This window comes from Doryrhamphus excisus, linkage group LG1 (assembly GCF_037039965.1).
Source record: "Doryrhamphus excisus strain RoL-2023G ecotype Guam linkage group LG1, RoL_Dexc_Guam_v1.1, whole genome shotgun sequence".
Classification (NCBI taxonomy): Eukaryota; Metazoa; Chordata; class Actinopteri; order Syngnathiformes; family Syngnathidae; genus Doryrhamphus; species Doryrhamphus excisus.
Window position 1 is genome coordinate 14,519,351 of NC_136357.1, and position 26,481 is coordinate 14,545,831.

The window sequence follows — 26,481 nt, forward strand, 5'->3', positions numbered from 1 at the left end:
GCTGCTACTTCAGGGGTGTCCAAACTTTTTCAAGCCCTCACTTTGGACATCCCTGACTTAAGCATGCATGGTGATGGTTTCATTTTATTTGAACATGCTTAAAGTTACAATGGAATACATCACATCATTAAATTCACAGTTACACGTGTCCAAAAATATTTTTAAATAATGTTTAATGTGGTACAAAAGTCCAGACATTAACATATCAAAACATTATATTTAAAATTAGAATTTTTAATGAAATTAAATGAATTTACCTTATAAATATATGTAATGAAAAAGTTTATTGTTGATATTTTTGAATATTTGTTTCTTTATTTTATTGTACTAGTATATATTTGTATAGTATATATGTGAACACACCACATTGTTTTACAAATACCTTATTATTATTAATAATAATAATATATATAGGGTGGCACGGCGGTCGGGTGGTTAGCGCGCAGACCTCACAGCTAGGAGACCCGGGTTCAATTCCACCCTCGGCCATCTCTGTGTGGAGTTTGCATGTTCTCCCCGTGCATGCGTGGTTTTTCTCCAGGTTCTCCGGTTTCCTCCCACATTCCAAAAACATGCTAAATTTGTCTATATGTGCCCTGTGATTGACTGGTGACCAGTCCAGGGTGTACCCCGCCTCTCGCCCGAAGACAGCTGGGATAGGCTCCAGCACTCCCCACGACCCTCGTGAGGATAAGCGGTAGAAAATGAATGAATTATTTACATTCATGAATAATTCGCCTTGTTGGTATAAAATACAAGTAAGTAGTACATATATTGTGTATATGAATAAAATAATATGAATTCACTGTAAATGTTACTTGATGATGCCACAATGTAACGTCAATTTTTCCTCAGTGTTTGTGTGTAGTGACTAAAACAATGCCACTGGCCAAGTGGGCCGTGGTGATGCCACCGTCTGTTGTTGCTGATGAAGGACGGGCCCCGTCCACCCTCATCGCCGCTAAAGTGCCTTTGAAAGCCACTCCAGGAAAATGTTCCTCGGAGGAAACGCGAGCAGAATGACGCGTATCATCTCAAGACGCCACTCTGTGTTGGTCGAGCACACCTTGGGTGATGATATTAGTATTCAGAGCTCAGGTGACAATTAAGACAAAAGTATGTATGTCAGCTGAGTTTACGCCAATGTCACATGACACCAAGGAGGGAAAATGGCTTATTTTCCCTTACAGGTGTACTCATGTTTGTTGCAAGTGATTTAGACATTAATGGCTGTGTTGCCAGTTGAGGGGGCAGTACATTTACTATTATTCAAGCTGTACACTGACTACTTTATAGTGTCTTGTTTAGTGTTGTCCCTTAAAACGATAGAAACAAATATTGACAGAAATGAAAGAAGTACTGTACATTGTGTATAGTAATATTATTTCACATATAGTAGATTATTTACATCTACCTCCATCTATGTTTGATAAGTCTTTGATATTCGAATAAGCCACAAACCATTTAATATAATTGTAATTCAAATTACAGCCAAACTTATTTGCATTAATTACAGCTTGATTACATAACGTTAGAGATGGATCATTTCCAGCAGTATGTGTTGGATGAAAGTAGATACAATAATGAACATCCACAGAGTAATAAAATTCATTTCAAACACAAATTCTCAGGTTACTCACGGCTATGTGTCTCTTAGCCAGCAGAGGGCGACAAAGTCAACCTACTCTTCACACAGTCTCGGTCTTGATTTTGTTTCACACTAAACGAAGAGAGAATAAACCTGTACATCCATTCACTCATCAGACATTTTTCGAATGGTGTTTGTTTGGTAAAAGTGGATAATACTTCAAGAATATAATGCATTTTGCAGATTTTATAAAATAATTACTGTAAAAGTAACAGTATACACTGAGTACAGCTCGTTGGTACGCGTATTCACTACTATGCTGCCATCTAACGGTCGACAAGTACTATAACGTGATCATGACATCAGCTGTCGCGTCACACCGAATGGAAATAACATCACTGATTACGTCAGCACACCTTCTCCCTTCGTAAAGTTAAGTGTTTCATGAATACCTCTGCCAAGGCCCAACAATCATACTCACTAAGCACACAACATACTCACTAGAGACCTTTACGTCACTTTTGCTAGTGCAGCGCCCTCTGCTGGACCTGGAGGGCCACAACATGAAGTGGAAGTGGAACACTGTAGCCATGGATTTGTTTGACTTCAACTTTATTCAAACAGCTTGTGTCGACACTGTGCGATCGCGCATGTCATTGGTTGAAGAGTTCTCAGGTGAAAAAATACCGAAGTACCGTCAGCTACTATCTTCAAAACCAACAATGAACAAACTCCCTATGAGGAAGAAATCCGGAACAGATTAGTTGAAAGACGTTGAATCAATCAGGTGGACCAGAGATGACATTATTTGGACCCTAAATGTAAACGCTTAAAAGCCTTTGACCTCCTTGGACGCGGAAAGATAGCATAGCATGATGGCAGCCACACAGACTCCCAATTTCAAAAATAAAATTTAAAATAAACATTTATTAATAATTTTCTTTAAATATTGTGTCATTGTCGAGTATCCGTGGTGTAAAGACTGGCAGAGCAATGTAATATTCTTCCGTGTAGCAACACGTAGATGATTGCTTCGTTCCTCTAATATACTTAGTGATGCACGTGCACGTGGTTAGTGGTGTGGCGCAAGATTTTTCCAATGTAAAAAATGTGCAGTGGCTCAAATAAAGTTGAAAAACACTGATGTAGATGATCGGCTTTCGTCAGGTGGAAAAATATATATTTTTAGAATTTGACCCATTATTTTTGCCTGAGGCCTCATTGGGCTTTGAAGGTAAATATTATAAATATTTCACTACATTGTATGAGGTTTTGAATTATACATTTTGTATTTGCATTGCAAGTTAGAAGGGTTCATTACACATGCTCAATATGTTTACACTAAATAAATTAATTTAAAAAAAACATCTTGGATGATTCTCAGCCCACTGTGTATTATACCATTTAAAAAATGGAAACCAACCAAGGAGACAATATTTAAGGTGAGATTTAAAAGGTTAACAAAAGTAGGTAAAAACGCTAACAAAGGAAAAATTAGAAAAAAAAACAGTTTACCATTTTAAGTGGTCGTGTTGCCAAGAGCCACTCTAGCATTCCTCTTGTGTCAGATAGTCAAAATCAGAATTCCACCTATGGAGAAATGGAATGTACCATTAAAAACGAATTACTTAATTAGCAAAATTATTTCACTACTTGGCACAACCAGCAGAGGGCACAATTTATTCACAAATGTGCTGCCTAAACGGGCTGCAATAAAAATGTAAGTCCCATATCCTGTGCCTTTTACCAAAATGTCAGAAATTAATTTCTTGCCACATTGTATTATTATTAGTAGTTTCTGATGAAAACACAAGCATCATTGGCTGAGGTAACAATGGCACACATGAAAAGAATGAAGTGATTTATTTGGTTTTGGCAGAAACATGAACATCACACATTGTCCTTTGTGCTGACACAGAACTGGTGGACCTGCCAGGACAGAACTTGGTTGCAAAGCACAGAAAGACGTGAGTAAGTCAATGGCGTCCAGGAAGAAGATGAGTCACTGTGTATAGAAACACTGCAGTTGTTCTGATCCAACCTTGTGGATCCTTACAAAAGGACAGTGGGATTTGTCCACTATCTGGCAGCCTACAGAGTCCACAGCTTCATCTCTGCTCTAACATTTCCTTGGATCAGAACATTTCACTCCTGATTCCACAGATTGCCTTGTCTTTGTCAGGAGCAGTGTGCAGTTCCACCTCCAAAGACGAGCAGCATTATTACGTGGAGTCACTCCAAAGTTCTAGAATCCAGGATCACATTGCCCAGGAGATGTTGGCGGCATGCTCCTTGGCCTTCATGCGCAGCACGGCGATGCTGGATGAGCGTCTCTCCAACTCGGGCTTGGTCTCAAACGGGTGGTGACCATTTGAGGGCGGCGTGAGAAGCGGGTCGGCGCCAAAGAAGTTGTTGAGGGAGACGTGGCCGAACTGGCTCTGCTGGTTGGGGAAGTAGCCATGGTCGGTGGCACCGGAGGCTGAGCGGGGTGAGTAAGAGGCCATGCATGGGGGGGAACCTCGAGGGAGCATGCAGGGCGAGACCATGGAACCGGCGGGAGACGGACTGGACCACAGGTTGTTTGGGATCTGCGCAGAGAAGAAACAGGTTAAGTCAAGTCACATGGCCAGTACTAAAGTAGACCACATTTTAATAACAAATACATCAATTAATTCATCAATCCTTCAGAAAACTATCACATGTGTATGTTTTATGTTATAGAATAAAATCATGTAATACCAATAATATAATATCAGTATATAATTAATGAATAATAATTAAATAATTAAATAAATGAATTAAATAAATGAATTCTATTATTTTTACAACATGGCAATGGCTCGGCCACAGTCAGGAGATCTAGATCTGGGTTTGAATCTCAGAGTGGCATTTGCATGTTGCATACGTGTGTGTGTGTTTTCTCCGGTTTCCTCCCACATTCCAAAAACATGCTAGGTTAATTGGTGACTCCAAATTGTCCATAGGTAGGAATGTGAGTGTGAATGGTTGTTTGTCTATATGTGCCCTGTGATTGGCTGGCAACCAGTCTAGAGTGTACCCCGCCTCTCGCCCGAGGACAACTGGAATAGGCTCCAGCATACAAGTGTCATAGAGAATGGATGGCAAGGGCCAATAAAAAATACCAGCAGGAAGCTAAAAACGGACACCCCCACTTTGGACATCCTGACTATAAATAAACATGTAATAAAAAAAATAATAACACACAAAATAAGGGGAAATTAATTCTTTAAAGCTTGAAGTTTTTTAAAAAATTAATTGGATTTTATGTTTTTTATGCATACAAAAATATGAGCCATATATATGAAAAATATATGAAAATAAATATGACTTGTAGTTTGACTGGAGACAACTGTCATAGAAATGGTTCAGCAGAATGTAAAATAAAATCATCTTGGCATTTTCATAATTTTTTCATAATCAGCATATAAGACATCAACATATAAAGAGACAACTAAATTTAAACTTGTTATACTTAAATTTAATAAAAAGAACAGGTACAATATAACATGTTTTCAATTTTAGACTTAATCTTCTTTCCATTTAAAATGTATTAAAACCAGAGTGTGCAGAGGTTATCCAAAAGTTTTAATTATTTAGTTTCAAAACCTGAACTCTTATATCACATTTATTTGAATTTAAACATGTTAAAACATAAAAGTGGAATAAATAAAGAAGAGTATTTTCTTATTGAAACTTTAAATGTGAACACTGAAACATCATTTAAGCACATGTGTACCTTAAAATCGAGGTACGTAGTGACCCGTGATGATGGCATATACATTACACAGTTACACCTCAACTGCATGTATTTTCCGCAATCATGTTGAGTAATATAAAGTGATTAATCAAAGCCGATTGATGCTTATATTAACGTTAAACATGTGAAGGTGTACAGCTAGTGGTACCTGGGAGTAGCTGTCGGTACGAGGTAACACTGACAGATCGTAGGTGGCTGCAAAGTGACTTTTGGCTTGTTGGATTTGTCCGTAACGTTCTCTTTTCCTCCATTTGGCCCTTCTGTTCTGGAACCACACCTGACACACACAACAAACCACATACACACACAAACCTGTCACTAATAGGCTTTGAATAAAAATGGGATCACTATCATACATTTTGTACATTAAAGATATGATATAAAACATATCTGATTTGTGTCATGCAGGCAAATTAGTGTAATATCTCATAATATATATTATTAGTCATTTATTTTTACAATATACAGATGGACAATTAAAACATGAGGGTGGGCCAGAAGGCCACACACTTTGGATACCCCTGGTCTAAAAGTTTAGAGAAGATTGACGTCCATGCACCATAAGTTGAATTCAATATCAGGTCAAACACAAATGATATAATACACACAATCTGAAACTTTGCACCACTCACCCTTATGATGTAGGATTTATTTAGACTATATTTACAAATGTTTGACAACACTATTTTGTAACAAACATCAATTTACACAATTCCATATTTCAAGTCCATACACCCCTTCTCCGTATCTAATATTGAAATAAATAAGTAAAAATGTGACAGTGATATTATATAGTAATATAATGTATAACGGCTTAAGCAATAACTTGGAATGATAGATGAATGAAAATCAGGGTAAATGCCATCAAACAATCTTGAATATGACAACGAAATACACTATGATTACAATGTATTTATTTAGTTTTCTTAAGTCATTTTAACTACTTTTGGGAAGATGAGTCATTAGTTTTGAACTACAGCTGACAATGACAGTAATCAGACAAAGTACTCTTATACAATATAATAAATGTATACTAATATATAGTAAATTAGCTATTTAATCAACAACTTTGAGGCAGGCTGAAATACTAAGAAAAATGTACTTATTTAGTTTTCTTAAGTCACTCTAACTACTTTTGGGAAGATGAGTCATTGGTTTTGAACTACAGCTGACAATAACAGTAATCAGACAAAGTACTCTTATACAATATAATAAATGTATACTAATATATAGTAAATTAGCTATTTAATCAACAACTTTGAGGCAGGCTGAAATACTGAGAAAAATGTATAATATATTTGCATGAGCTTGATTGAGTTCAATAATAGGTCAGTATTATAAATCTAAATACAATTTATTAAAATTAAATTAATAAAAATAATATAGTCATATTAAAAAAAAAAGGTCTACTGACAATAGACACATTTTTAAACTGCAATTAAATATGTTTTGTGACAATGTTTGGCGGCCACCATGCAGGCCAAACATTCGGCTCCAGTAGCCTTATCTCAATAAGAAGAACTTTAGAAACGAGCTGTCCCAAATCGGTATAGTAAAGTTACATGCTTTAAAAAAAATGAACAGTGTTCTTTACCTGCACCCTGGCCTCGGTCAGTTCCGTCCTGGTGGCCAGCTGCTCTCTCACGTAGACATCCGGGTAGTGAGTTTTCTGGAATACTTTCTCCAGCTCGTCCAGCTGCGAGGTGGAGAAGGTGGTCCTGTGACGACGCTTCTTACTGCTCGTCACCTTGTCGCTCCTGTCCGCCGCGTCCTCCACAGCGCAGCAGGAGGCCGCCGCGCCGCCATCGTCCTCCGTTTTAGCCGGGCCGTAGCTTCCTGAAAAGTACCGTCGAAATACGTCACTTGGATTTTTTTCTTCCAAAGTGTTTATAATAATAAACACTTGAATAGAAAAGTCAAGTTTCATGCACTTCTTACCGTGTAGGTCCCCGCGCGGCGATACGCGGTGCTCGCCACTCGTCAGTCCGAAGGCCTGCGCACATTTTGGCGGAGACTTAGTGAAGTAGACCCCGCTGTCCAAGCTCTCCATGACCGGCTCCATGAAGTAGTCTCCGGCCTTCATGGCCTGGTTCTTCAGCCCGAACTTGTCCTCCATGTAGTCCATCATCATCATCGTCGTCGTCGTCATCCGCATCAGTGCGGCAGTCACCACAGCAGCAAGTCTTTATAGACCCCAAAAGTCCTCCAAGACACCCACTCAACCCAACCCAGCCCTGCTGTCCGAAACATGAAGAACCACAACTCCTCCCACTGCAGGTCCAGTCCCAGTAGAACCGAACTATTGACAAACATGTAACTAAAGACACCATTTTCATCTAAGTTTGCTTTGCACTGGAACTAGCTACACATTTTATTTCATTTCCGTCAATTTATGAGCAAACATGTCCATTTCATAGTGTATTATTACATTTGATAAAATTATGTTGTGTATAATCTACAACTAACATATTTATATATAGACATATAATACATTTAAAGTACTAGTAAAAACTTGAAAAACAGTATGATTCCTTTACTAAATATTACCTAAAGTCCCATTCGACTCTATTTATTAAAGTATACATCTGTACATTGTATATTCAAAAATATGATGTAAATAGCATTAAGTGATATTCATAGCAGTATGTGTTTATAAAGACTTATATGTCAATTGTAGGGTTTATGTTTTTATAAATATGTCCTTTTGTCCATTTAGAGACATGATTGTAAATTGTGTAAAGTAAAATTTTGAACACTTTAAAAACATCTTGTGAACATTTATTTAAAATTAAACATATTTTTTTTATAAAGAAACTTTCTAGATAGCTATCAGAAAAACTGCAGTAAATGTGACAATAAAACGTGATTTGTACGTAATAAAATGTTCATTTATGATTTATTTTGATAATTGAAAAGAAATTACATATGTGGCCTTTTTTTGTTTAGACATTGTTAAACATATTTTTTTGAACTTACACACACACTCAACAAGGTGGATTAGTGACATTTGGGTCAAATTGCAGCAACATGGGGACTGGAGATGTGAGTGATCCTGATGGGCTTTGACTTAAGTGTGCGGTGGTACCAGGTCTGTGTGATGGCACACAAGGAAAAGTCCAAATAAACAGCGTTGCTGGGGGGCCGGATTGGACTTCTAAGGTGGATACACACTGAGGAGAAAATGTGGATAGTTGAGTGTGTTTCTATGCCGCCTGAGACACTATACCGGGTCAGTGAGCGGACCTGTAGGATGTGTCCTCTCAGAACCACAAGGAAGTAGCAGGCCAAAAGGTCACGCGTACTGTTGGCATGTTAGAATGTTCAGCCTAATTCAGTCGGCTAAGAATTTTTACAAAAAAGTCGACCTTTTTAGTTTTAAGTCAAATTTTAGCATTCTCAAATGCCACAAGAGTTTTATTTGCATTTTACGCAAATTTTGGCTTCATTTTGGGTATTTATTGTATGTGCTATTTCCAATAATTATCCAAGTCAATAGAATCATATTTTGCAAAATAAATGTATGATATCTATTTAATGATTATACTTTGTTTCTGTTGGGTCTTTTTTATTAGCAGACATGTAAAAACAAGTAAAGCTCAAATATTGTCTTTTGTCCAAAATATACCTAACATGAGCTCTTTAACATCTCTTTAACATCCTCCTTGTCAACCTGAAACCGGGCTAACATTCTTTTTCAAATTCAATTTGGAGCAAAACATCCTGCTAGGGCGTGCTCGCATTAAACTACAGTCTTAGTTCGGTGAAACATTTCGCCTATGCTTTAAGCTCAGGTCCACTTTATTCCCTCAACGCGGTTCGGGTTTCTAGGGCCACTGGCACATTCCTCCAGTCCGAGTCCACTTTTCTTTACGTTGGCTAAAAGACGCAGACCAACGGAAGCTGACCCGTCGCTTTGCTTCCATTTCCATTCTTCCTTAGAAACGTTGTTTTGGAAAGTTACTGCCGAGTCTTTGTGTACTTTGCACTTCGATAATAATGATACAGATGGCAGAATCATCAATGACTCTGAATGTTATACAAAATATTTTGTTGTATTAACATACAATGTCATTTGCAAATTTCCCCACTGAGGGACGAATAAAGGCATATTTTAATTTATTATGGGAGGAATGTATTTTTCTAATGGATTTTTTTTAATCAACGGAAAACAACAAATGGTTGAGTTACATACATTTGTGCTGATAATTTATATTAACTTCATACAGTATTGAGTTTGTAACATGTCTATATTTTGGCAACATAGATTGAGTTTTCATTTAAGTTGGAACTTATATCTAAATAAACACCTAAGTCACTCACACTGTACACAGAACACATGAGCATACAGTAATAGAAACATACTAATACTAATTCTAACTAATGCTAATTCAAATAGTATGCCCACAGAAATCTCAAGCATCTTTGGTCTGTTTTGTTTTTAAGAAGAGCAGTTGAATGGCAGATGCATGACAAACACAACTACAAGTGGATGAAGTGGGTGGAGTCATAAAGGACAGTAGTAAATATTGTCCCCTGCCCCACCCCCCACCTCCAACCCCCACACACGGTGCCCCCACATAGGCCTTAATGATAAGAAGCTCCCCCCTGCCAAACGAGAAAGTGCTCCTGTTTCCCTACGGTCCCTGTGGCGGTACACCAGCCCATCTTTGGCCCAAACTCTACCATCAGTTTACGGTCAAATAACTGGCTGCCACCTAACCACCCGCCACACGTGGCACAAAACAATCAAAATAAATACACCTGACACATTTCCTGAAAGAGAGCTGCTCGCCAGGGCCAACTATTTGTTTGGACTTTCATTAAGTGATTGTTTCCAGGCGGGATAGCGGACTATTAGCCCATCAGCTGACATGTCTGTGCTTGGTGAAGGGATCCAGATTCATCCATACACACTGAAGACTGTAAAGACCATGTTACACCAAGCAGTACACTTAGATTCAGAAGGTAATAATGTAATAATAATGGTGCCATACCATGGTTGGGTACCTAATGGGCAGAGCTATAATTACAATGGTCAAGTCCAGAATGGTAGAAAAACATAAAACAAAGCTTGGCTATGTCTCAATTGGTGCACTTCCCTACTTACACTTGGTCTTTTGAGCGCATAAGTGCATTCACACTGAGAAGTACGGCAAAATGTGCACTGTCCGTATCCAGATGTTGCACTCAAAAAGTGATGCCAATGCTTGATTTCAGTGTTTCCAGAGGCTACTGGGAATGTTGCTCCAGGTGGTGAAGATGGCTTCACGGAAGGCTGTCCATTTTTGTGAAATTGCCCTCCCATCCACTTCCTTAACTGCTCTTAACTGGATTTAGATCAAAGGAACATGCAGGATGGACTGCACAGTGACCGAGTGGTTAGCGTGCAGGCTAACCACTCAAGTCTTCCAGAAGAAGTCCAATGTCAGGTGAGAATTGTCCTGTTGTCCTGTTGAAAAATCCAGTCATTACCAAACAGACGAGAGGGCCTTCAGTTATGAGGGATGCCATATGCAACATCTCCATATAGTTATATAGTCTGAAGCTCCATTGTTCAATTGAGATTATGGTGGCACCCCCTCCACTGTGACCAAAAAGTGTGTAATGACCACATTTCCACTACCAATATTGTGCCAAGATTGTCTGCACTTAGCAAACGCTAACAGACCTACGTTACCACTCTTTGGAGTTCATACACGGTAAGTCAGGCATTTCCAAACAGTAGCTCATGAGCTCCCACTAGCTCCTAACCACTTTTCAAGTAGCTCTCCAAAAGGCCCCTGTACCGACAAAATTAGAAAGTGCGTTTCGGCAGTAGTCTGGAAGTCCTCCGGAGAGCTTGGGAGTATGACCAATCACAGCAGAGTGGATGTGCCCAGATGGGCGAAATAAATTAAAAGACTGTTTTGGAAATCTAAGGAAATACAGCTGGAATAGGTACAGATTCTGGAAGATCTGGAAAGCTTTATGTGTGTTATCGAGTACACCACTCAATACAAAGGGCCGAAAATTAGCATAATAAGGCCTCTTTAAAATTTTTAGACATTTTATAGAGACATTTTAAGGTTTTAAATTCAAATTATTGGACTTTTTAAGACCTCATAGATACCCTGAACAGTAATGGATTTGGGACACGAGTTGCTGTGCTCCAAACTGGCCACTTTGATGATTACATTCAAATATGTAACGGTATACATATTTATAGTGTAGCATAATCCTAAATCGCCACAGTGCTGTAATGGTACATGCTGCTCCCTTTTGCACAGATGATGCAGGTTTGATTCCTGGTGGCCAGGGCCAACGGTCAACCATTTGCGATGTATAGTACTGGTTCTGAGCCGAAATAAATTGGAGGGTTGCGCCGGGAAGGACATTCAGTGTAAAAGCTAAGCCAAATCAAACATCGATTGACTCCTTAAAGAGAAAAGCCAAGACAAAGAAAAACTGCTATCCTAAATCAATGCGCACCAGATATTAAGTTCCTCTTCTTCTCTCCTTATTAATGAATTACCACCCGCCTCCCCATCTCCAAGAACTAAGTATACAGTTTACACCAGATACTGTTCTGTTTGCACCAGAACATCGAGAGGTGAGGGGGACAGGACAAGATAAGATGTCATAAAATATGAAGGTATCAAATCATAACAGCACAATTAGCTAAGGTGAATTTTGGTACAAAGGAGATGTCACTTGAAATGTTTTTTTTTCAATTATGTGCATGTTTTAGTTTGTCTCTCTTCTTCCCTCCACCCCAGCCACCGCTCCACCTGACTGTCTCATCCCGAAAGGAGATGCATTCCTTCCTGCGCACAGCAGATGGAACCCGGCTAGGAGATGAAGCATCTTGTTCTAGAGGAAATGCACAAAGATGTCACATTACATTAGTCCACATAGATAGACAAATGTAATGGGACACAGTTTAAACAAATGAATGAGGCAGAGGTTGAATTGGGGCAGTGGTGTTCAAAGTGCAGACCGGGGGCATACCTTTTTAAAAAAAAATTTATGACATTTATAAATGTCATAACGATAAATGCGATGACACTCTAAAATAACTGAGATAACCGCTAATTTTTAAAAACGCCCCAATGAGGCAAAATTACCTGTACAGTGTGGGTGAGCAAATCTGCCTGCCTGTCGTAACTTTCCCTGAGCTCACATGTAAACAAACATTAACTTTCAAATGAAGACATTTCCTGTGCACATTGTACCAAATATAATATGCACATCGATGGGGGGAAAAAACAGCATACAAAAAACCTTATCAGCCACCTGAAACGCTAGCACTGCAGCGTTTTTTCCAGAGATTTCCGTGGCATCACACCGGCTGCTCGGAGTGTATGCCTGAATACAGTGTAACTTGCTGCTTTATCGGTACCATATTGATCTTGAGACACAAAAAATTACTGGTATAAGTTTGCAAAAAAAAAATACGCACCTCGACTATACCAACCAAGTTGTCCCTGAATCTTAACTTCTCAACAATTTGAGTTTTGTGAGTCATGACAAGCTCTTAACGATGACAAAGTTGATGAAAAACGATATTTCATCAGCTTTGGCTAAGATGTACTTGTGTGCCAACGAGAGCAAGGAAAGCGAGCGGCTCAGCAGCACAACACACTTTTCTGCTCAGAGCCAGCGTACCTCGTGGATATCATTTTGAAATCATCATCAGAATCCAATTAGGCCTCATTAGCAGGGACAGGGCTCTCCTTCAGGCCGCCTCCTGAGCTTGTTTCATGTGCTCATCTGCTGTCAGTGGCATCTTTGTCAGGCCGGCTGCTGAGCCCCTGGTCCCCGCACAGAAGGCCCAGTCATTCGCTACCTTTTTTCCCCGCCTCTTCTCTCGCTGTTCGTTTCCTGCTAAAGGAGAAATTCACGACACCGTGTCCCCGGCCCGACCTTCTGGGCCCTCCCCCAACTTTAGCCCGCTTTGCACTCGCTGAGCCTTAAAAATTGTACGACAATTCTGAAGATTGACAACAATACTATCATGAAATCAATGTTGACGTGTGACTTTGACTTTTGGTTTAGTAATATGTATATATTAATTAATATCCCTATCCAGAACTCTTTAAAATGATATATAAAATATGATGTTTGCAGTGCATGCTATACATTCACATTCACACACCTCAGCTGCCGAGCAATTCTACAATAACATAAATGCCTTACTTGTCTGAAGTTCAACAGAGGTGTTGCGTGCACATTTGTTTTCTCTGCATGGTTGGGGTGATAAACTGCTGTAGGCCCAAACTCCACTAGTGTGATGCAGCTGTTCTATATGCGCTATTTCTGCCTGTATATGAATGTACACACACATAACAGACAACATTAAGAATCACACACAATCTGTCTGGCATGCTGCAAAACAATCAACATAACATAAAAAACCGTGGGGATAAGTATTTGATCCCCTGCTGATTTTGAAGATATCAACTGTGCAAAAACCTTTATGGTAGGTTTATTGCATCAAGAGAGGCAAAATGTAAAAATAAATAAATAAATAATTAAGTAAGGATTTTAAATTAACTTGTATTTGATTGAGTGAAATAAATATTTGATCCCAATGCAAAGGTCCTCCAACTCTGGAGGTGTTTGAATGGAAAAGAGTGTTTATGTGACAGGTAACATAGACAGCATATACTCTTATGTACCAGCACACAACTTTTACATGTTTGCCTTGATGCTTCACTTCACTTTTTTCCAAGCGTTGAGATGTCACACTCTGTTTGAGCTCCTTGCATGCACCATAGTGAGGCAAAGCGAAAGTGAAACAACTATATTTAAAAGAAACATAAGGTCATCAAACAGCTTATATTTTTTGCCATTTGCTGGCATGTCTGGAATGGAACCCACATTAAAAACGGGGATCTATTGTACTTTCCTAGAGGGACAGGACAAATTTGGGTATTTCATTAACACATAGCTGGTTATATGTAATAGTTATAAATTCTCTCAATCGAATACAATTGGATCATTAACATTTAGATATTTTTATTACCATAATCCTACCGTAAAAATTCTGGACTCTTCATATCTTTGTAAGAAGGTATTTATTACAAAACCAGCAGGGTATCAAATACTATCTGTAACTTGGAAGTGAAAGAGGGTGTACTCACTCCACGCTGTGGAAGGCCGCCACTCAACATGACGGCACTGATGTCTGGTAAGAAATGCTCACTGTGAATAAAACAGAAAATGATGTCTTTCCTGTGATTTGTGTCTATTATGCAATACAATCACACACTCCACATACAGTCGTACTCAATCAAAGGTAATCTAGTGTATTTGCTCACCTTTCCGAGCACTTTAGAGTGTTCTGCTTACGGTGCCACTCCCGAGTCCTTTCCTGCTTGGCTCGCCCCGAGCACGCCTCAGCTTGGAGAACTGCACCCCCACAAGAAATCCAGCAATAAATGTCACAGGCGACTATTTGTTTTGAGATGAGTTTCAAACAATGTCATTAGATTGGTAAAAAGGGTAGCGAGGGAGCTGTGGTGAGGTTCAACAAATAAAAGTGCCAACAGTCTTAACCTGCGTCATCAACTGTCAAGTTTGGCTATAAAAATGAAGTCACTGCAGGCAGACTGAAGTGAGAGGAGTGTGTGGTCAAATCTGCTGCCGTGTTTACATTACGTTTAAAGAGCTTTGTGTGTTTGCTGTAATAGATTTAAGGCTGCGGAGAGAAGCTCTCCTGACTATTGTGGCAGCTTGTGGTTCTCCAGTCCGAGCCGCCTTCCAACAGTTTTTTGGGGAAAGGAGAGAAATCTGAACAGCAGCTGATTTACGCCGCGTGTTGAAATCCCATAATAAGGCCGTAACTTAGAGTAAACATTTGCGTTGCGCTGACAGTAACGCAGCCACAAGCGGGTGTGGGCTAATAATGGATTCTGACAAGTCATTGCTGGAACTAATCATGCATTTATTGCAGCCCTTTGCTTGCTGCAACGAGGAGAGGCAAGTGCTCCACTTTTCATGGGTTAATTGCTGAGGAACAGTAAAAGTGTCAAGTGATAGATGCTCCCCCTTGGTGGAGGGGGGGCAGGAAGTGGTTGCTCGTGCTTCTCGTTTCCCGTCGGGAATTACTTTTGAGTACAACCAATGAAGTAACTTCATCAAATCTATTTTTAAAATACTAATTAAGCTGATGCAGTGGGAATGCAGAAAAACATTTTTATGACCAATGATGAAAAATGATTGACCTTGAAAATCATCTCAAATCATCATTAAACCATTTGAGCACCAGGGAAAAACATCCATGTAGCATGAGACCGTCCACTTTACTTTTACGCTTCAACCACCCCCCTGTCCAAACCACCCAAGACCCCCTCCAGTACTCCCTGCAGGATGTCGGGGGTGGGGGGGTGCTGTAGGAGTCACGCCTGTTAAGAGGGGCTCTTAAGCACATTAAGTTCAGCTCGTCTCTGCTGAGGAGAGGAGAACGGAGTGAATATCAGAAGGTCGAGAGGAGAAACAGAGGGTGGCCTGAAGCAAACAAGCTGAAGGAATGACATGCTGCTCCCCCCCCTCCACTTCAAACACAGGAACACCCCCCCAGCCCAGCCTCCTGTGCCCAGCCTTCTGCCTTTACAAAGATAATAATGCCCACTTTTGATTGACACTGTCAGAGAGGTATTCATTTGACAATATGTTTATTATTGTGCTTGTACAACTGTACTGTATCATACCGACAGCTGTTTCATATTCATTCCCTTTATGTAACCAAAATATTAGAAACAGCTACACTAAGCCAAACTACAAGCCCAATAATAAACATATTGTTAAATGATTACCTCTGAAAAATGAGCATTATTATTTTATCTTCTTTAGGGTTGGATTGGTGGCAATAGTTGGGGATTGAAACACCGTCAGTTGTGTGCAAAGCAAAAAAAAAGAAGCTTTCAATGTAATCATCAGCAACGTGTGTTTATAGTTGTTCGTGTGCCCTCATGAGCGTGACTCAGACTCGTGCGCCATGGCGATGCCCGCATCCTCCCTCAGCTCGAGGTCGAGAAATCTAGATCACAGGCTAGAAATTGAACGCACATGAATGGTGGTGAAAAAGACTGACACCGAGTTATTTTGTATCCGAGATGCTAAACAAGACGATTGCATTTCACTTCACTGAAGTGTGAAATCTAGTTAAGTGGTCAGGAGGCAGTGCTTCCAACCTAAAACAAACACATACACCCGTACGTTCCCTCCGCCATCAAGCCGGATATTTATTGAGGTTAGGTGTCAGTTTGAATGAAGATGCTGGAGACAGCGAGTGCATCCCTCCTGGGGCGGAGGTGTTACAGCTAAGGTTGTGGAACCACCTCACTCTAACACACTTGACAATAGGAATCATGTGAGGAGTGTTGCTATGTTTTTTGCCTTCACAACAAAACATCTTGCGGCTCCCCTCCATCCTCTCCCTCTCTCTATGTAAGTCGATACCCATTTCAAGTGGGTTACTCATGTCCAGCACATCCACACAAAGAGCCCGGATAAAATAAACACACCGCGTCAGATATCTTGGAAAGAATCTGTCATGGGTTTCGGGGCTAATCACCTCCAGAAGGGCCTTGACTCAAAACCCTGAAACGTTAACCCCTGTTGGGGAGAGCTTGTCGGGCCCAAGCTGCTTGGCTATAGGCCCCGGGCACTGGGAGAGATCCGGGGGGTGGGGGGTGTTTTCCACAGGTCATGGCCAGGGGCACGCCGGGGAAGCTCGGCACGGGTCCATTTAGGATCACAGCAATGGGAGCCAGCTCCCGACATGCCAGCAGCACGCCTCTCCAGAGTCATCCAGTAAAAAGGCAGCAGGAGGCTTCATCTCCAGAAGCAAGGTGGTTCGAGTTACGCATTTTACAGGAACCACGACTGCCTGCTTAGAAAACCGAGGATGTCGGGTATGAGGAGGGGGGGGGGTTCCAATAATGGGTCCCCATCACTGTATCAGCTGATGTATTGTATCTTCATTACTTCTTCATCAGTAGGCCTGTTTGACTGATTGTCAACAGGCTGGAGGAGGACAGATAAGACCATTGGGAAGACATTGCAGTAAAGTAATCATTGTTGGAATGTGACCGGTCCTGAAGAGCACAATGCATACACAATCTAAAACGATTGTTGTGTCTCAGATGGAATACTCGTGGCAGTAAGTCCAGTATGTGTACAGTACACTGTCCTGAGTATGCCACTTTTGACAGCGCAGTGCTATCTGAAATCCATCACCATAAATGATGACCGCTTTTTCTTCAACTCTCCTTTTTAATTGGGAAGTGCAACCACTACACAGAGCATTATCACCAACATTTGGATCACCCCATACTCTGTTCTACAATAGTTTAAAATGTATTTGTTTTGACTTCTCGCTTGCATGTACCCCCTGCTTCAAATGAGGAAGAAATTATTCCGTCACTTTTCTTTAGTAGTCCCTAGTTGGCAAATATTGAAGGTGGTAAGTGTCCAGCACTGGGCAATCATTAAGTGCAACCTTTGGGCAAGGGTCACCATAAAAGAATGAAAGGTTAGGACACTCTAAGGGCCCATGGCTGATAGGGCCCACAGTAAATGGGTAAATAAAGATCTTCCAGAATCTGCACCTATTCCAGTTGGATTTTGTTGGATTTCCAAAACGGTCTGGCACCTCCAGGCACACCCACGTCGCTGTGTTTGGTCCCACTCAGCTTGTACAGCACGTCCATATGAGGAAGTCACCGGCTGGATGGAGCCAGTAACTCCTCACAAGGCTCACTGTGAAGTCACAGTGAGCTGGTGTTTGAAAAAACTCTCTGAAACCAAGTGTTCAGAGCCATCCCAAACTTCATTTAGGGCTCACTTCCAAATGCGCAAACGTCATTATCTGAAACTCTGGCATCGTTTAACACGATAATACAACATTTATAAGTCAGAAGTGTGAAAAAGGCATAATGGGTCCCCTTTAGTCAATGCAGGTAAATGTTTAGTATGTATTGTTAAATCAGTTGTACTTCATCCATTTACCAGATTTAATAACATTTAATAAGTCAGCAGCAGCAGCCCTGTCTCACCAATACTACCCTCCCAGTGAAGAAGATGAGAAACGTTACTTAGTATTATTGCAATGAGTCTGTAGGAATTAAAGGTGATATTTTTTCATGAGGCCAGGAATTATGACACTCAGCTGGGTTAAATCCTATCATCCTTCTCTCCTCCCTCTTTGCCACTTGTGCCGGTAGGAGGGAAGGAGTCGTGGCTGCACGGCACAAGGCAGGAGCACCATACCTGCGTCTGGTCTATGAAATTACAGCCCACAACTCCTCTAGGAGGCCACCAAGGGCCCTAAAACAACCAAAGAACGGCAGGTCTCACTTGCCTCCGTCAAGGTCAAAAATAATCTGGTCTGACGAGAAAAAAATTTTACTTTTTGGAAGATCTGTGTCTCATATCTGGTATAAAAGTAACGCACCACACAAGAGAAAAAGAACATCATACCAACAGTAAAATGTGGCGGTGGAAGTGTGATGATGTGGAGCTATTTTGCTGCTTCAGGACCTGGGAATTAGATGTAAATGGATATCAAATGGTGGTAATGGTGATTAAAAAATTAAAAAAAGTTTTCAGAGGAATATTAATTTAAATATCAGCATCACGGGCTGCACGGTACCGAGTGGTTAGCATGTAGGCCACACAGTCAGGAGATCGGTTCTCTGCTTGGACATGTGGGGCGTACCCTGTGTGTGTGTGGGTTTTCTCTGTTGGGTTACCTGGCGACTCCAAATTGTCCATAGGTATGAATGTGAGTGTGAATGGTTGTTTGTCTATATGTGCCCTGTGATTGGCTGGCGACCAGTCCAGGGTGTACCCCGCCTCTTGCCCGAATACTGCTGGACTAGACTCCCGCTACCAGAGTAAAGATACATGGATGGATGGATATCAGCATTACACTTGGACCAGACACTTTTCTGCATGGATGACCTTCAGAGAGATGAGAGGCCTTGACCCTGGTGGTGGCGAGGGAGGGGGAAGAGGAAAGATGGAGACAGGCCCGGATGATAAAAGCCTATACTCCCCGCCTCTATTATCCTCCCTCCAGCTCTTCCCCTTCTTTGAAGTGTGGCTGCGGATGTCACAATGTCAAATCATCTCACCACCTCAGGGCAGGGCAGGAGACCACGGCAGGAAAAGTTAAGAGGGAGAAATTTGCCTCAAACTTCCGCACAACACAGTCTTGCAAAAGGGAACTGGACTTTTTTTTGGAAGTTTGCCAATCATTCACAATGCATATGTGACACATGAACATATATTTCTTTCCCTTTTCTGTGCATTATAACGCAAGAAAATGAGTTTATATGAGCTAGGTAGCAACGGGTGTCATGGGAAATACCTGCTGTATTTTGACGCTAAAGCCCTGACAATGGGCAAAATTACAAAAAAAGTGCAGTTCCCCTTTAAAGACAGCAGGACGTTCCTCTCATATAAAGGATTTTTCAGTGGTGGCAATATAGATAATATTTGACTAGTGTTTTTGCAGCACAAACAGAATATTGCATTCATTCATTTTCTAAGCTGCTTGTCATCACTAGGAGATATGCTGGAGCCTATCCCAGCTGACTTGGTGCAAGAGACTGGATACACCCTAGACTGGTTGCCAGCCAACCGCACATATAGACAACCATACATTCACATTCCTACCTAAGGACAATTGTGTCTCTCCAGTTAACCCAGTGCTTCTCAATTATTACGATAAAACCTACCCTGGACAGCGAAGTGTAAAGTTATATCCGGTAATGTTTTTTTTTTAATTATCGCTCATCAGTGTATTCTTGCTTGACCAGCCTCTCCCCACATGAGGTTAAGGGGCCAAAACAGGTCCCACATCAGTTTTTTATTGTTTCAAGTGTTTCACTGATCATCATGTAGGCAGTAGGCATCATGAGCACATCCAGCTCTGGCCAAAAAAGGAGCATGCCTTACCTTTGGTACCATCGTTACCACGTAGTCTCTGTCTCTTTGGAGTCTCGATTGCACACGGCGGGTAAGTAGTGAGTGGTAAGTTTCTACAAGCCACAAGATGCACAGATGGACCTAGGAGGGCAACAGAAGGTTAAAGAGGGACAAGGCGGGCCTAAAACCAGACGCAGGGAACCGCAGCCTGACGTCTGGAACCCTGAGAGCTGCTCTGGTCCTAGCGAGGCCGCTGCCATGAGAAGTTAGACTCGACAAAGACCTGTTGGTCATTGGAGCAAAATGACAAGACTGCGAGGAGTGGAGGCATGCTTTTGCAGTTGTGATCAAAGGGCAGCGTGCCTCCACATGGCAGCGGCGTGCTAACCAGGACTGGACCACTATCCGAGCGGCACAGAGCTGACGTCACCTTGGAAACCACAACAACAAAATGAAAGTCAGGGCTGGAGGACTTGTCAGGAGGTTTCTTGGCAGTAATTTGCCTTTTTTTAGGTTACCAGTTCTCAAATAAAGCTCAATGAGAAGCGACACAGTCTGGCTTCTGCTGACTGTTACAGCTCATTACCTCACACGAGTTGGAAAGGTGCACTGATGTCAAAGCAATGCTGCCAAGGCAACCTTTTTCCCTTTTAGGAAATACAGTCTGGGACATTTAGGAATGACAATGCAGAAAAATTAAGCTTTGTGGATTAGTTTCTGGCATGAGTTCCTAATACTGTGTACCAATCACTACTGATACATATAACACCCAGAAAAATAAGCACAGGCACACTTCCAGTTTAATGTTGCATGTTCGTTATTTCAGTGGTTCATTTCTTACCTGAGCTTTTCTTCTTTGACTTCATCTTCTGGGCTCTTCTTAGCATCAGCTCAGCTGTGTGAGGATTAGTGAAACCCCTAAAAGCATACGTGTGCACAGTGACATCAAGACTCATCATACCAACAACCTCAATGAAATGATTTACCATTCCTCCAGAATCTTTTCTGATCTTTCAGAGAGTCCACTCGCCACTGAGGTTGAAGCAGATTTGTTTCTACGATAAAAAGAACAGAAGTTTACACCATGAGGTATAATCTTGTAGGATATAATTGTATTCATTTTCATTGTTGTAGGCAACTTGTAGTGTGGAAAATAAGTATTTGAGTTTCCCGTTTTACAAGGATTGGAACAGTCCAGAAGTGTTGAGGGAGGTTTATTGTAACAGAGAAAGACAGAATGTAATATATACGAGTGCAACAATACACATAATTCACAGTTCAATTCATTTAGATGTGTTGTGTTACGTTTGATACAAAAACATTTCTTTAATTTGAATTTTCTTGACATTGCCAACATTTTTCTCAACTTAAAAGTAAAGTTCTGCTGCACAGACCACAAAAAAGCACCAGGTAATAAGAATATAAAACAACTGTATCTGATGGAGTTGCATGTGGTGCATGTGGACAGTAAATATTACAAATAAATTTATATTACAAAGCTTTTAATAGTGATATCAAAAAACATAAACAATCCATGCTACATTTTGTACAGCCTTATCAATATGAACATATTCAATATGAATCACTTTGACCACGTCAAAAATTCACGTTTCATTTTCTAAGCCCACTTTAAGGGGGAGTTACTTCCCGATGTATGTGCAAAAATGGGGAAAATCGCAAGAGACATGCACATGGCCCGCATTCACTTTCAAATGCTAATTATTTTCTGCCTGCACTCAGGAAAACATCGCCCGCAGCCAGGGCGCACAGGCAAGACAGGGGAGGAGTGCGTGTGTCGCAAGTTTAAAAGAACATTGTGTACATTGGCCGACCATGGCAGTGGCTCCTCCTGGCCAACAATGTGGTTGTCTCCACCTCTGTCGACACATAGTGTATCCAACTACTGCACGGTTTCTCCTACTGTACAATCTGGTTCTCCTGGTCATGATGGCCCATAGGTGCCATATGAGTAATACAATACATTTATAAATATTATATATATTGTATTATATGTATTGTATAATATGTCTATTAGATTGGGCAAAATGACATGGACAGCCGTGTACAGGTCTACAATCATGTCCCTGAGATCCTTTGACAGTTCTTGGGTGGAACCAAAAACCTACCATAAAAATTATGTACTGTTCTTATGTTTATAAGGGGTTCAACCTGCAAAATCAGCAAAGATCAAAAACTTATTTCCCCTGTATATGTATATGTATATACATATACTGTTTACAACTGTATATGTAAACAGGTACAAGAAATGAATGATGTTCCTCCGACAGAGCATGCATGTTTTCGTTGGAGGTCCTACCTTTGTGGCGACACTGTCTTGCCGCTAGAGTCATCCTGGTCCTTGATCCCCCAGGCCTGTGTAGGTCTCCATTCAGGCAGAGGTGGCAGAACATGCTGGGAATGTTCATGATAGGATCCAGAAAACTAGAATACAAACACAGCATAGTGCTTCACACAACTAGGACAGCTTAGTTGTAATAAAGTGTTGAAGTGCTGTCAAAGTTCCATCTTGTTGTGGCAAAGGTGCTAAATTGTTCACAGAGAGGCTGGCCATGACGGCAGCTGCATCCCGTCAGCTGCACCTCAAACTGGCTACCATGATGTAGAGCGCTACAAACGAGCCAAAGAAAAGATCCAACAGGAGGTAAATGAAGGCAGAAAAAAACACTACCATGAAAAACGACATCTGCCAGCGCTGAGCAACCTTCAGGCCTCTCCAAAGTAATTGTGTTTTTCCAGAGAATAAATTCAAAGATCAATCAGGCACAGAGAGAAGAGCCCCTGTGGGAGTGATAAGCATGATGAGGAAGTGATATGTAGCAAATTACTCTGCAGACGAGGACCAAAATTCACACACTGCCACCTGATACACTAGCCTATATACCGTACTGTATACTCTACGCTTCAAAATGACGAAATATTTGTGAGGCCAGAGGTCACTGATGTTAGACGTGAGTGAGGGTCTCAAGCCTACTAGGGATGTAGCGTTAACCTGCAGCTTATTGGCCCTCAGCATGCTGTTAATGTAAAATCAATTCATTATTAATAAAAATGTATTATTAAATATTACACAAATTTGATAGTTTAGAATACTGTATATATTGACCTACATCACATTGCTTTTAGCATTTCAGTGTACAAAATACATTATTGTGGCCTTCTGTATGCGGCTCCTATCTGAAAAATGTTTGGACGTTCCTGATCTACATTGTGGTTTGCTGCCTTACCTGCTGCAACAATGGCTGCTTTGACACTGACGAACATCTGGCAGGAAGGTCATCACAAAGCGGCACAGCCCAGCCTTGCTCAAGTGTAGCCTTATTCAAAACAAAATACATTTAAACGCAAATATTCCTTAATAGGAAATGAGCTGTTTTGTGTGTGTTTGTTTTACAAAACTCGGAAAGTCAAAAATCACTTGACCACATGAGACACACCTCATCAAAGACAAATTCATCCAGGTCCACCACCTCAAAGATATCATCCTCGCTTGTGTCGAGCAACGTGACGGCAGCAAGAGCGTCCGCCAGCCTCCTCCTCCAAGTGAAGCCCCTCCAATGTGCCTGATGTTGAACACAAAAATGACATAAAACACTCCATGAATCACAGTGCAAACCTCAAATATTGTGTGCTGTTCCATTTGAGATAAAACATGTTAAGTTCTTTTTCTTTTTTTTTTTTAAATGGCCGAATGTTGTTGAACTCTGTATGACTTCAGACTGCTCAAAGACAAATGGAGCTCCAGTGTGCCTCTAAATCCTACAGTTCCCCATGGGAATTAGAAAAGGGCGGGGGGCACATTCACTATAAGTTGAGGCAAACAGGAATTTTAGAACTCTTACTAGCAGACTTATTTGGAATCTGATAAATCACTCTGTACCTCCCCAATACGCACGTACACATGCACATAGCTCCCTATGAATAACAGACCTGGGAAGTGTTTTTTTTTTTTTATAATAGCAGCCTTGTGGAGGATTAGCACAACAAGGCTACATGGCACATATGAAGCGTGAAGATGGATGACCTGAGGAACATGTTTATTTTATTTACACTTATATACCACATTAGGTACGTCAATCCATCCATCCATCTTCTATAGCGCTTGTATGATCACAGGGTTATGCTGGAGCCTATCCAGCTGACTTTGGGCAAGATGGAGGGTACACACTGGACTGGTCACTAGCTAATTGCAGAGTACATATATAGAAAAAACACAATTCACACTCACATTCACACCTACGGACAATTTAGAGTCTTCAATTAATCTAACATGGAAGTTTTCGGAATGTGGAAGGAAGCCAGAGTACCCAGAAAAACAAGAGCCAATACAAAAGTTGTCCAGGTGATCTTCTTTCTATGTTATGTTATGTGTTTTTGTGGTTATGACGCACTCGCATAATTATTTTATAAAAATAAGAATGAAACCAGTTAAGTCTGCATGGGGCAAGACAATACACAGGTAGTAGAATAAATAGTCATGCGCCACTACACTGAGGAAGGACAACATGACTTTTGTGTCTTTTTATATTTTTTTCCTTTATTTTGTCTAGAACTGGTACATAGGCCAACAGCTCCCTGTACAGTGCATCCGGAAAGTATTCACAGCGCTTCACTTTTTCTACATTTTGTCATGTTACAGCCTCATTCCAAACTGAATTAAATTAATCCCTTACCTCTACACAAAATACTCCATTATGACAATGTGAAAAAAGGTTTTTTTGACATGTTTTGAATTTATTAAAAATAGAAAACAAAAAAATCACATTTATATACAGTATGTCACAAAAGTGAGTACACCCCTCATATTTCTGCAAATATTTTATTATATCTTTTCATGGGACACCACTGAAGAAATGAAACTTTGCTACAATGTAAAGTAGTCAGTGTACAGCTTGTATAACAGTGTAAATTTACTGTTCCCTCAAAATAACTCAATACACAGACCTTAATGTCTAAACTGCAGGCAACAAAAGTGAATACACCCCTAAGTGAAAATGTCCAAATTGGGCCCAATTAGCCATTTTCTTTCCCCAGTGTCATGTGACCCATTGGTGTTACAAGGTCTCAGGTGTGAATGGGGAGCATGTGTGTTAAATTTGGTTTTATCACTCTCACACTCTCTCATACTGGTCACTGGAAGTTTAACATGGCACCTCATGGCAAAGAACTCTCTGAGGATCTGAAAAAAAGAATTGCTGCGCTACACGAAGATGGCTTAGGCTATAAGAAGATTGCCTACACTCTGAAACTGAGCAGCAGCACGGTGGCCAAGACCATACAGCGGTTTAACATCACAGGTTCCACTCAGAACAGGCCTCGCCATGGTCGACCAAAGAAGTTGAGTGCACGTGCCCAGCGTCATATCCAGAGGTTGTCTTTGGAAAATAGACGCCTGAGTGCTGCCAGCATTGCTGCAGAGGTTGAAGGGATGGGTGGTCAACCTGTCAGTGCTCAGACCATACGTCGCACTCTGCATCAAATTGGTCTGCATGGCTGTCATCCCAGAAAGAAGCCTCTTCTAAAGATGATGCATAAGAAAGCCCGCAAACAGTTTGCTGAAGATAAGCAGACTAAAGACATGGATTACTGGAACCATGTCCTGTGGTCTGATGAGACCAAGATAAGCTTATTTGGTTCAGATGGTGTCAAGCGTGTGTGGCGGAAACCAGGTGAGGAGTACAAAGACGAGTGTGTTTTACCTACAGTCAAACATGGTGGTGGGAGTGTCATGGTCTGGGGCTGCATGAGTGCTGCCGGCACTGGGGAGCTACAGTTCATTGAGGGAACCATGAATGCCAACATGTACTGTGACATCCTGAAGCAGAGCATGATCCCCTCTCTTCAGAAACTGGGCCGCAGGGCAGTATTCCAACATGACAACGACCTCAAACACACCTCCAAGACAACCACTGCTTTACTAAAGAAGTTAAGGGTGAATGTGATGGACTGGCCAAGCATGTCTCCGGACCTAAATCCTATTGAGCATCTGTGGGGCATCCTCAAACTGAAGGTGAAGGAGCACAAGGTCTCTAACATCCACCAGCTCTGTGATGTCGTCATGGAGGAGTGGAAGAGGATTCCAGTGGCAACCTGTGAAGCTCTGGTGAACTCCATGCCCAAGAGGGTTAAGGCAGTGCTGGAAAATAATGGTGGCCACACAAAATATTGACACTTTTGGCCC

The 26,481-nt window shown here is 41.0% G+C and overlaps 2 protein-coding genes across 2 annotated transcripts; both read right to left on the bottom strand.

Annotated features, from left to right (window-relative positions):
* Positions 1-3,432: 3,432 nt before the first annotated feature.
* alx1 (ALX homeobox 1) lies at positions 3,433-7,790 on the bottom strand. The gene is made up of 4 exons (XM_078790792.1): positions 7,305-7,790; positions 6,961-7,202; positions 5,515-5,643; positions 3,433-4,176 (listed from the first exon to the last, which is right to left on the bottom strand). The coding sequence occupies exons 1-4, from the start codon at positions 7,519-7,521 to the stop codon at positions 3,847-3,849; spliced, it is 918 nt and encodes a 305-aa protein (XP_078646918.1). The 5' UTR covers positions 7,522-7,790; the 3' UTR covers positions 3,433-3,846.
* Positions 7,791-12,929: 5,139 nt separating this feature from the next.
* LOC144898524 (leucine-rich repeat- and IQ domain-containing protein 1-like) lies at positions 12,930-23,541 on the bottom strand. The gene is made up of 10 exons (XM_078790795.1): positions 23,528-23,541; positions 22,972-23,081; positions 22,600-22,724; positions 21,269-21,337; positions 21,124-21,200; positions 20,313-20,423; positions 14,666-14,756; positions 14,489-14,549; positions 13,542-13,665; positions 12,930-13,226 (listed from the first exon to the last, which is right to left on the bottom strand). The coding sequence occupies exons 2-10, from the start codon at positions 22,984-22,986 to the stop codon at positions 13,081-13,083; spliced, it is 819 nt and encodes a 272-aa protein (XP_078646921.1). The 5' UTR covers positions 22,987-23,081; positions 23,528-23,541; the 3' UTR covers positions 12,930-13,080.
* Between the last annotated feature and the right edge of the window lie 2,940 nt (positions 23,542-26,481).

Coding starts and splice junctions, on each gene's coding strand:
- LOC144898524 (XM_078790795.1), bottom strand. Junction 14,757..20,312: donor TGGTAACGATGGTACCAAAG/GTAAGGCATGCT, acceptor GTGGGGGTGCAG/TTCTCCAAGCTGAGGCGTGC. Junction 14,550..14,665: donor ACTCTAAAGTGCTCGGAAAG/GTGAGCAAATAC, acceptor TTTTATTCACAG/TGAGCATTTCTTACCAGACA.
- alx1 (XM_078790792.1), bottom strand. CDS start 7,521: ATGCGGATGACGACGACGACGATGATGATGATGGACTACATGGAGGAC. Junction 5,644..6,960: donor TGACCGAGGCCAGGGTGCAG/GTAAAGAACACT, acceptor TGTGTGTGTCAG/GTGTGGTTCCAGAACAGAAG. Junction 4,177..5,514: donor GTACCGACAGCTACTCCCAG/GTACCACTAGCT, acceptor TTCTCTGCGCAG/ATCCCAAACAACCTGTGGTC.